At 41.6% G+C, this 12,370-nt stretch overlaps 1 protein-coding gene across 3 annotated transcripts in view; it reads left to right on the top strand.

Moving 5' to 3' along the window:
• STXBP4 (syntaxin binding protein 4) overlaps nucleotides 1-12,370 on the top strand; it is a 184,025-nt gene that overhangs the window by 113,072 nt on the left and 58,583 nt on the right. For all 3 annotated transcript variants that reach the window (XM_077458947.1, XM_077458949.1, XM_077458948.1), the window contains exon 15: nucleotides 4,256-4,380. In XM_077458947.1, coding sequence (XP_077315073.1) covers nucleotides 4,256-4,380 — 125 coding nt within the window. The remainder of the gene's footprint in view (nucleotides 1-4,255; nucleotides 4,381-12,370) is intronic.

Below are 12,370 nucleotides of genomic sequence, written 5' to 3'. Positions count from 1 at the left end.
GCCTAAACTGAGGGAAAAAAATGTTTTTTTTATATATTTTTGGGGGCTATTTATTATTACAAAAAGTAAAAAATAATGCGTTTTTTTCAAAATTATCGCTCTATTTTTGTTTATAGCGCAAAAAATAAAAACCGCAGGGGTGATCAAATACCACCAAAAGAAAGCTCTATTTGTGGGAAAAAAAGGACGTTAATTTTGTTTGGGAGCCACGTCGCACGACCGCGCAATTGTCAGTTAAAGCGACGCAGTGCCGAATCGCAAAAAGTGGTCTGGTCTTTGACCAGCAAATTGGTCCGGTCTGAAAGTGGTTAAGAACTGATTTTAATGACAAAGTGGAATATTTTGGAAAATGATATGGTTTCTTAATATTGTGACACGTCGGAAATCTATTCGGGCCAACTTTGGAAAAAAATAACAGATGGGTCATTTTGGAGATGGGACAGGTCACAGCTAATTGCAAGCCATAAAACCAGATACATTTGTTTAACTTTTATTTTAGTAAATTAGTTGAAAATCCATTATATCTAATAGCAGATAAAAGGCTACAAACAGCCCTCTTAGACCTTAATAGCTTAACCTGATGTAAAGTTAAAAGGAAAGGTCATTGCCTTAATCTACCATTTAAATTATAGTAATCATCAAAAAAGAAACCTATTCTCTTTTCTTTTATTACATTTAATGTAGCAGCAGCATGTGAGCTACATGGGTTCAGCGTGGTCCGTGTGCCTTCACATGATTGCTTTTTAATAACCATATTAAGCTGCACATATCATATGTAATAACACTGAACTTACTTGATCCTTGACCTAGTTTTTTCTTGCTTGCGCGTTATCCTGGTAAAGATTTCTGCTGGGACTAGCTTATATTCACATGGATAATGTGGAAACACAAGAGGTCGGTCTATACCTTAGACCAGGGATCTGCAATTAGCAGACCTCCAGCTGTTGCAAAACTACAAGTCCCATCATGCCTCTGCCTCTGGGTGTCATGCTTGTGGCTGTCAGAGTCTTGCTATGCCTCATGGTACTTGTAGTTCTGCAACAGCTGGAGGTCCGCTAATTGCATATCCCTGCCTTAGACTTTTTAGAGGAATACAAGCTGTACTTTGATCTCCTATTTTTATGTGTTACATTATTTTTGACTGTAACTTTTCTTAAAAAAAAATGTAATAATAAAAAAAAAAATAGGTTCTCTCATCCCTCTTAGCTCTTATACTGGAAATCAGACCTCATGTGTAGCCTGGTTCCTGTTTACCTGCAGGCAAGGCTATACTGATCTAACATTATAAAGTAAACCTGTGCATTGAAAAGAAAAAAAAATTGGGACTTTTTAAGTGCATACATATACAAAATGAGAAATATATATAGAAAAATATCAATTTTATTCAATTAAAAAATCCATAAACAAGGATGAATTGATCAGTAACAGATACCACTATACATGTAAATTGTTATCTCTACATGTTTCGCCTGTTAAGGCTTCCTCTGGAGATTCTTTTGCAATGAACACTGTAGGTGTGGACTGATCACTGCAATAAAAACGATGTATATCAAAACAAACAATTATACAAAATAAATACATGTAAAAAAAACAACAACAAAAAAACGAATTGAATACATAGTTTAATATAGGACTGTGTGCTAACAAACAAAATGCATGCTCTGATCTGGTACCAACTTTAAAAAGATCAATGATCATTCAAAACTGTGGAAAAGCAAGGCAGGTACCATTTGACAGCATCGTAGAGAGGGATAGCATGGTTGGGAAGATTATATAATCCATCTAGGTCAGAAGGTATATGTATATAAAATCAATAAATGTTCAATAAGATCAAAAAAAAAACTGTGCATTGTTCATGCAGCGTAAAACAACATGTCCACTTAATTATATATATTTTTTAAATTCTTTTTATTAAGGGATTGTAAAGTAATTATTCTTTTTTTTAAAATAACAAACATATCATACTTACCTCCACTGTGCAGCTCGTTTTGCACAGAGTAGCCCCCAACCTGCTCTTCTGGGGTCCCTCGGCGGCTGTCTCTGCTTCCTCCCGCAGGTACTTCTCACGTTCATGGGAGCTCCCTCACATGGTGAGAAGCACCTGCGGGTGCGCTCCCATGATACAGCCAGCGGCTATAGCCGCTGGCTGTATCACACGGCCCCGCACCCCCTGCGTGCTGCGTCATTGGATGTGATTGACAGCAGCGCGAGCCGATGGCTGCGCTGCTTTCAATCCATCCACTCCACTACAGTCAATCAGCGACCAGGCTGAAGGCTGAAGAGGACGTCCGGGGCGAGTGCGGGACTTTCGAGGGGTCAGGTAAGTAAAACGGGGGGGGCTGGGGGCGCTGGCACTGTGAGATGTTTTTTCACCTTAATGCATAGAATTAAAGGAATTTAATTTATTCTCTCTTGAGAGGAAATTAAGGGGCATATGATCAACATGTACAAATACATAAGGGATCCATATAGCGAACTTGGTGGTAAGTTATTCACTTTAAGGTCATCACAAGGGGGCACTCTTTACATCTAGAGAAAAAGATTTCATCTCCAATATGGAAAGGCTTCTTCACAGTAAGAGCTATGGAAATGTGGAATAGACTCCCTGCAGAAGTGGTTCTGGTCAGCTCAGTAGATTGCTTTTAAAAAGGCCTGGATTATTTCCTAAGTGTACATAATATAACTGGGTACTAACATTTATAGGTAAAGGTTATCCAGGGAATATCAGATTGCCTCTCGAGGGATCAGGAAAGAATTATTTCCCCTGATTTAGCAAATTAGATTATGCTTTCATGGGGTTCTTCGCCTTTCTCTGGATCAACTGTGGGTATAGGATTGTATGGTTGTGTGTGTGTGTGTGTTTTTTTTTTTTTTTTATTTGGTTGAGCTAGATGGACTTGTGTTTTTTTTTTTCAGCCTAACTATGTATATACAGCGCCAGTACTCAAATGAGGCGGTGGGGTATATGTTAGCTAATCTAGCAGGTGTATAATAAATCCTATGAAGAAATCTGAATTGGATTAATCTGTCCTTGTCTCTAGTTTATACAAGATGCTTGAAAGACTGTTCCCAGCAGGTCCACTTTAATGCCCCTCTCCCCAGCAGCACACGCTTGCCTTTCTTTTGCTCCACCATTCCTCTGACCAGCTGCCAAAGGGAAGAAAGTACCCCATATGTCTGGGTAGCGTGTGACTTACTCCTATTCAGATGCTTAAAAATGCCCATTTCTGACTCGTTCTTTTAAAGTGGAATTATTTTGGATCACAGATGTTGCCTTCCTTGTTTTAGGTTGTTGATCAAATCCACTCAACTCCATTGGGCCTTTTTATGAGATGGCTTGAGTTTGAATTTTTAGCACTTACCTTGTACAACCAAAAAAATCGACCAGGGAGGGAGCGGTGACATACGATTACCACAGGAAGAAGGTGTTTTTTTGTTTTTTTTATGGGTTGTAACTGATGGCCTGGCTTCAATTTCTCTATGCTGTCGGTATACCAAGATGTTGGCACCAAAAAGGGAATTATCAGGGTCTTGGCTTACTGTAGCAAATTTTGTTGAAATGATGTTCTGAGCTGGTAAATGACTCTCGAGCCGGCTAGACATAACTATTCTACAGTCTAATTTTCTAATGTTTTCTTGATAAATAAACATTATGAAGGGACAGAGGAATAGAGTAAACCCTTGAAGGAGAAGTAGGGCCAAAGCTCTTTTGGCTCTTCTCCTATGGGTGAGTGTTGTTTGTTCTGCACTCCTGGGACCTGTTTTCAGCAGACAACGGGCTTAAGTTTGCTGTTGACTGATGTCACTCAGCTAGTTCCGGCTCTGAAAAGATCACAACTTTACAGTTGGGATCCACCTAAATGCCTAGACTGGCAGCTGTGTCTGCCTCTCAGCACCCCACTGGGAGACTGACCATCACTGGCTCTCTGCCAAGTGAAGACTGAGAACTGATAGATCAGCGGTCTTTCATCGCTCATTTCTATATCTTAGAGACTGTGGGGGACAGATGTAGCATTGGACTATGTAAGTATAAATGTTTTTTTCCATTACCAAGCTTTTCTTTTAAAAAATAATCTTTCAAAATACACTAAAAATTTTACCATTGGAAGACTTGCCCGTCCTCACTCTACACAGCATTATATTTACTATTAAACTGATTTAGTTGAAGCAAAAAAAGACATCTTGTTACTTTGTGAAATGCTTTTTATTGGTGAAAAAGTTTCTGACTGTACTTAAGATGTTATTTCTTAAACAGTGAACGAATCTCCACAGTCTCTCATCTACCAAGATTGGGAAAATCTAGACTTGGCGTAACAGCAGCCATTGCAACGGAAGCTAAGGAGCTCTCGCGATCTGTCCGTTCCATCATAGAAATGGACGGTAAGTTTAATATAGTCTTACACTTTTTGTGTGTGGTGGGGATGGGGGGTCATGCTTTTACTCACATTGCTTGTATGGGCAGCTTAAAGAGGACTTCCAAGGATAAATATATTTTATACATGGTTGCATTAGTCCACCCTGGATCAGTGTAACTATGTATATACGATACCTAGCCGATGACCCTGGAAGCTGGAAATTACTGAAGGAGACACTGCTACTCCAGCGATCTCCACTTGCTTTGGGGTCCTGTGCTGAGCAGCTATCCTGCTGCATTATGAGTATAGGAGGTCAGCCGTTTAGCACGGGCGCCATTTAGAGAATGCTTTGACTTTTCTGAATGAAAGTAAAGCGTTCTATGATTGGATTTTCATCTGAAACCTTGGAAACCTGGACTTCCTCAAGTGCAGTGACATCACACTCTCCAGCTTGTCCAGTCAGAGAACACTTTATTTATTCAGAAAATGAAAAGCATTGTCAAAAGTTTGCACTTGGTGGACAGCCAACCATCTTTGGTCAGAATGCAGCAGGGCATCTGCTCAGCAATATGATCTGAAAGCAGTGTCTACTTTCCAGCTGCCAGGGGCATTAGCCAGGTATGGTATATGCATACAGTGGTGTGAAAAAGTGTTTGCCCCCTTCCTCATTTCCTGTTCCTTTGCATGTTTGTCACACTTAAGTGTTTCGGAACATCAAACCAATTTAAACAATAGTCAAGGACAACACAAGTAAACACAAAATGCAATTTGTAAATGAAGGTGTTTATTATTAAAGGTGAAAAAAAATCCAAACCATCATGGCCCTATGTGAAAAAGTGATTGCCCCCCTTGTTAAAACATACTATAACTGTGGTTGTCCACACCTGAGTTCAATTTCTCTAGCCACACCCAGGCCTGATTATTGCCACACCTGTTCACAATCAAGGCATCACTTAAATAGGAGCTGCTTGACACAGTAAGGTCCACCAGAAGATCCTTAAAAGCTACACATCATGCCGAGACCCAAAGAAATTCAGGAACAATTGAGAAAGAAAGTAATTGAGATCTATCAGTCTGGAAAGGGTTATAAAGCCATTTCCAAAGCTTTGGGAATCCAGCGAACCACAGTGAGAGCCATTATCCACAAATGGCGAAGACATGGAACAGTGGTGAACCTTCCCAGGAGTGGCCGGCCGCTCAAAATTACCCCAAGAGCGCAGCGACGACTCATCCAAGAGGTCACAAAAGACCCCACAACAACGTCCAAGGAACTGCAGGCCTCACTTGCCTCAGTTAAGGTCAGCGTTCATGCCTTCACCATCAGGAAAACACTGGGCAAAAATGGCCTGCATGGCAGAGTTCCAAGGAGAAAACCACTGCTGAGCAAAAAGAACATCAAAGCTCGTCTCAATTTCTCCACAACACATCTTGATGATCCCCAAGACTTTTGGGACAACATTCTGTGGACCGATGACACAAAAGTGCAACTCTTTGGAAGGTGTGTGTCCAAGTATATCTGGCGTAGAAGGAACACTGCATTTCATAAAAAGAACATTATACCAACAGTAAAATATGGTGGTGGTAGTGTGATGGTCTGGGGCTGTTTTGCTGCTTCAGGACCTGGAAGACTTGCCGTGATAAAAGGAACTATGAATTCTGCTGTCTACCAAGAGATCCTGAAGGAGAATGTCCGACCATCTGTTCGTGTACTCAAGCTGAAACGAACTTGGGTTCTGCAGCAGGACAATGATCCTAAACACACCAGCAAGTCCACCACCGAATGGCTGAAGAAAAACAAAATGAAGACTTTGGAGTGGCCTAGCCAAAGTCCTGACCTGAATCCTATTGAGATGTTGTGGTATGACCTTAAAAAGGCCGTTCATGCTCGAAAACCCTCTAATGTAACTGAATTAGGACAATTCTGCAAAGATGAGTGGGCCAAAATTCCTCCAGGACGCTGTAAAAGCCTCATTGCACGTTATCGCAAACGCTTGGTTGCAGTTCTTGCTGCTAAGGGTGGCCCAACCAGTTATTAGGTTTAGGGGGCAATCACTTTTTCACACAGGGCCATGATGGTTTGGATTTTTTTTTCACCTTTAATAATAAACACCTTCATTTACAAATTGCATTTTGTGTTTACTTGTGTTGTCCTTGACTATTGTTTAAATTGGTTTGATGTTCCGAAACACTTAAGTGTGACAAACATGCAAAGGAACAGGAAATGAGGAAGGGGGCAAACACTTTTTCACACCACTGTACATTGGTCGAAGCTGGACCAATGTAACTATTTATAAAATAATTATACCTGGCATTTTTAAGGCTGGCACATCAAGGATTATGGATGTCCAGACACTGGACTCCACTGGAAGTCACTTTTATAGCTCTAGCTCAGTTTGCTAGAAGAAGTTCACATGGTTGGATGAAGCATGCTAATCATTTCAGAAAATGCATGGCCTTGGATTAGTCATCGGCAACAGTACCCAAACACAAGGGCTTCTGATCATGTCTTCCAGAGCGGTTTTCAGCTATTTTCTTTAAGGAGACTGTCATGTTAGAATCTTGAAAAGATATTGACAGATATGAAGATCAGGTACCCAAAGTTGTACATGCCTGCAGCAGCAGCTTTGTGTCTTCCACTTCACCCAAATGCTAGTCCTTTCTGATAGAGGAAAGTTTTGTCTCTTCCTCAAAGTTCCATCCCCTTCAGCTTCCCTCTCTTTATTTACTGGCCACTTAGACAGCCCATGAGGGTGATGGGCCAATAGGGATGTTTGGGGTCAGGGCTTGGCAGCAGGAGCTGACTCTGCTTGGAAATGTCAGCATTTAGCTCCATTTATGACAGCCCGATACTCATGCAAGGCAGAGGACACTAAAAGTGACTTTAGGTACGTACCCATTTGGGTGCCTACTCTTCAATAACGTAAAAAAGTTTTATAACCCCTGTCAGATTTTTTATTTTTTTTTGCCATATGTGTCCCATTACTGAGATTTACCATCCCTTTCTGTCCCATAGCCAAACAGGAAGTAAGAAGAAATCCCTACAAATTAAGGGAATTCCTTGGGGACCCTACGTCACCAAGACTAGTGCCCCATTGGAAGATTTCCCCTCTATTACTCTTCTGGGGACAATTTTTTTACTTTAAATTATTATAGTAAACAGGACAAATAGAGAGGCTGAATCTCCTTAATGAGGGCACAGACAGCTATAAAAACTGACATGTGTTCTAATCCCTCTCCACTCTATCCAAAACTAAAAAAAAAAAAGTTTTGCTTTAGTTATATTTGAAGTATTTTAGTGGCTTACTTGTTGTGTTGTTTCCTTTCATCAACCTTTTTTGAAAGATTTGCCACTGAACTTGCTAAGCATTTGACACTCCAGAAAGTATAAATTCCCTAAAACAGTCCCCCCTCTTGTATGCAGAGGAGCAAAGTGGAATACTATAGATTTGAGTGTAAGCTCTGATGCTGCGTACACGCGATCGGAATTTCAGCCAGCAAAAGACAGATGAGAGCTTTTCATCGGAAAATGCGACTGTGTGTATGCTCCATCGGAATTTAGCTGGCCGAATTCCCGCCAGCAAAAATTTGATAGCATGTTCTCAATTTCCTGATGGAAAAACTTTTTATCAGAAATTCCGATCGTGTGTATGCAATTCCGACACGCAAAAACTCACGCATGCTCAGATTCAACTACTAGATGGAAGCTATTGGCTACTAGGTATTGAACTTCCTTTTTCTAGTCGCGTTGTACGTGTTGTACGTCATCGCGTTCTTGGCAGTTGGAATTTGGTGTGACCGTGTGTAGGCAAGACAGTTTGAGTGGAATTCTGTTGGAATTCTGACGGGAAAACCATCAGAGCTTTTTCCGATGAGAATTCCAATCGTGTGTATGCGGCATATGTCTGCTAGGGCTGCTGACATCCAAGATGGTGGCACCCACCAGCAGTCTTGGGGATTTTTATTTTTAAGTCAAACTTGACCCAAATTTACCCCCAAACCCTCTTCTTCCTACTAGAGCAGTGATGGGGAACCTTGGCACCCCAGATGTTTTGGAACTACATTTCCCATGAAGCTCAACTACACTGCAGAATGCATGAGCATCACAGGAAATTTAGTTCCAAAACATCTGGGGTGCCAAGGTTTGCCATCACTGCATTTAGAGCATGTCCCATTTTTTTTTGGTAAAGAAAGAGCTTTAATTACTCCCTGTGACATCATCACCAGGCTTGTAAAAAGTCTTGCAGGGGGAGCTGTTGGGGGCTCAGTAGCTTATGGCTTACAGAATTATATCTCCTGGAGCCCGTTCCCTGTGTGGGCAGGATATCCAAAAGTAAAGGCAGGAGCAATGATCGCCAATTAAAATTTCAGTATCAAATGCACCGTGTTAACTTAAACAAGAAATTGGCAGTTCACTGGATTTCCGTCAAATCACCAAATATTTTTCTGTACTTACAGTATTTTTGAAGCGATATAGTTAGAGTTAGTAAGGTTGAATAAAGACACCAGTCCATCCAGTTCAACCTCAGTGTCTACAATTGTCCCCATCACTGCATATTGCCCACTCACATTGGTCCCTACCCTCAAGGAGCCCACAATCCAAGGTCCCCATTCATATACAAGGGCCAATTTTGGACAGAAGCCAATTAACCTACCAGCATGTCTTTAGAGTGTGGGAGGAAACCGGAGTACCCGGAGAAAATGCAGGCACAGGGAGAACATGCAAACTCCAGGCAGGTAGTGTCGTGGTTGGGATTCTAACCAGCAACCATTCTTACTGCTAGGTGAGAGTGCTAACCACTACACCACTGTGCCGCCCAACACACGAAAATTGTGCATGTGTTGGAGAGATGTACTGAGCATGTTTTTTTTTTGCCCATATTTATTAATACTATAATAATAATATCATTTTTTGTTATTTTGCCCTTATTTGACATACACTTTAAGATCTGCTTTCATCTCCAAAAGCACCTCTCATGCTTCAAATTGCTGGCGACAGGGACAACATCACCAATATTACACCTTCATATTACTTTGGCTAGCCTTACACTCTTACTCCAAGCACATTGCTTTAGCAAAACGGATATTTACTCAGGAAGTGTCTGTGTCCACCATAATGGGCTTCACATTATGGTCTAGCAGCAGGGTGGCCTTCCCATGCAATGAGCTGCCCCATTTTCTTGCTGTAATGAGATTATGTGCACAGAAGGGGTCATTGAGGACATAGTGAGTGACAGAAAAGTCTAAATTAAAACTGAAAATGGTGTACTAAGAAAAATAATAACATTGATGTCAGCGTTATGCAATCAAACACTCATTCACACATAAAAGATTTAATGTTTAGGAGCGTCATTCATGAGCAATTTCAGATACATCTAATAAAGGAACCTATTGTGTGCTAATAGACATAGTGCTGCAAGGATGAAGGGAGTTATTTACATGGGGGGTTCTCATTTTATGCAAATTATTTAAATGCAAATTTAAGATCATGCCTGGGGTTTAAAAAATGTGAGTTACACAGAGACCATGGGCCTACAGAGCAATCCGGGGCTTCAGTGTTTGCAGTCATAAAATACAGTACTGTATGATAAAGGGGTTCTAAAGGCTAAACCGCATTCACTGCATTAAGGAAAAAAAAATGTTTAGGTAGTAATATTGACCCCCCCCCCCCCCCCCCCCCCCTTACACTAAACTAACTTTCACTCGATCCAGCGCTGTGCCCATCTGTAGAGGCTCTCACGGGCTTTTCTGAGGCAACAGGACTCATTGGCTCCCTCTGCTGTCAGTCAGATCCTATGACGAATGAGCTGGGGTGGGGCTGAGCCATGCTATGTCTATGGACGCGGGTAGGATTGAGCCCACGGATGTGCCACAAAAGGAAGCGGTGAATGGTGGTACATCATAAAGAGGAGGAGCCAGGAGCACTGGAGGGGAATCCCAGAGGAGGAGGATCGGGGTAAGAATAACATGTTAGTTATTTAAAAAAAAGAACTTAATTTTGTGAATGAATAGGAAGTCTGTGAATACTTCCTATTCATTCATCTGCAACTACAGAAAAAAGGGACTGATGAATCTGTGTTCTCAGTCTTAAATGTCAGACCTCAGGGGTCTGTTTAGACCCTTGATATTTCACCAAAGCCCCCTCAATAGGGCAGCTAAAAAATTCCCATTCCCATTGCACATGTGCAAGCCACGCTGTGCTTTGTGATTGGTCCTGCAGCCTTTTAGGACCTGTGACATGTCCCAGAAGGCTGCAGGCAAAGATGGGGGGGGGGGGCAAACTACCACTTGGATCGCCTAGGTAACAGCCCCCCCCCCCCAAAAAAAAATGTATCCAAAAGTGATAGAGGAAGGGACAGGAGGCTGAAAAGCAGAAGTTCTGTATATATTTTATTGAGAATATATTGTAACTAAGCCCCACATTTATACATTTTCATCCAGTGCATTTTTAAAAGATTCTGCTTTATAAATGAGATGAAGCATGTGCAAAATGCCCCTCCTATGCGTTTTGAAGTATGCTGCACACAGGCTGCATAAAGTACCATTTTCCCAAATTTTGTCTTCATTCATTTGATTAAAGCGGAACTTTACCCATAACAACAAAAAAAAAATCTTTTGCAAGGAACATACATTCCACATTAATAATTATGCTACCAACCTTAGTGTGTGCTGTAAATTGCCTCCAGAATTGCTCCTGTTTCTTCTTGCTGGAGGCTGCTTTTTTGCTGAATCCCAGAGCCCCTGAACAGCAGTAAATCATTAGGCAGAACTAAACTATTTTAACAGTTTTAAAAAAAAAACGATACATTCTTGGAATGCCAACATTGATAACTGTTACGTTTTACTTGTGTCCTCCCTAAAACTGTCAAACCGTCAAATGGCTGGTGTCATAAATGATCACACGTGCAGCACCACGGCAGTTACAGATTAAACAGAAGCAGCTTCCTTGGCTGTACAGGATAGGAGGGTTTAATTCTGCTTTAAGGCTGTCAGCAGATCGGCCTCTACAAATTTGTCAGTGCCTAAAAATAGAGCGCAACTGAGCAGGTGCAGAACAGGGTGAGACAGTGTATTACTGGATTTTAAAGTGGTTGTAAACACTTACAACCAACTTTGACCTACAGGTAAGCCTAGATTAAGGCTTACCTGTAGGTCCAAGAAATATCTCCTAAACCTACACGGTTTAGATGATATTTGCCGAAAAGACAGGCACCGCTGTCTATGGCGATATGCCGCAAGTGGCGGCTCCCGTGCGCATGCGCGGGAGTGATGTCATCGCGGCTTCGCCGAATGAAAGCGGCGGAGCAGCGAGACCCACCAAGAAGATGGAGGCTCCGGACTACAGGGGACAGCGGTGACTTCGCTGGCTCCTGTGTCAGGTAAGTGACACATAATGGGCTACTATGCGATGCACAGTAGTCCATTATGCTTTACCTTTGCAGGGAATCAAAGAGGAAGTAAACTCATCAGGGTTTACTTCCTCTTTAAACAGTATGGGCTCTTATCTTTAATGTTTTACATAGCTTCGGTGCCTTGAAAAAGTATTCATACCCCTTGAAATTTTCCACATTTTTTCATGTTACAACCAAAACATAAATGGCTTTTTTTGGGGATTTTATGTGATAGACCAACAAAAAGTGGCACATAATTGAGAAGTGGAAGGAAAATGATAAATGGCTTCAAAATAACTATATGTGAAAAGTGTGGCGTGCATCTGGCTATGAACTTCCTTATTCGAGTCCAGTCGTACGTCATCACGTTCGAATCCGTCGAAGTTTGGTGTGATTGTGTGTGGCCAAGTCCGCTCATTCGGAAAGTCCGTCAGAACTCTGTCAGAACTCTGGCAGAACTCCTTCGAAAGTCTGTCGGACATAAGTCTGGTCGTGTGTACGTGGCATAAGAGGTTTTCTTTTAAGATTGCACTGTATTTAGCTCCATCCATCTTCCCATCAACTCTGACCAGCTTCCTTGTCCCTTCTGAACAAAAGCATCCTGCAACATAATGCTGCCACCAGCAT

Source organism: Lithobates pipiens, unplaced genomic scaffold, assembly GCF_037356315.1.
Source record: "Lithobates pipiens isolate NorthernLeopardFrog02 unplaced genomic scaffold, aLitPip1_a1.2 Scaffold_28, whole genome shotgun sequence".
NCBI lineage: Eukaryota > Metazoa > Chordata > Amphibia > Anura > Ranidae > Lithobates > Lithobates pipiens.
Note: the sequence above shows the minus strand (reverse complement) of the source record. Positions and strands in the feature narration are given on the sequence as shown.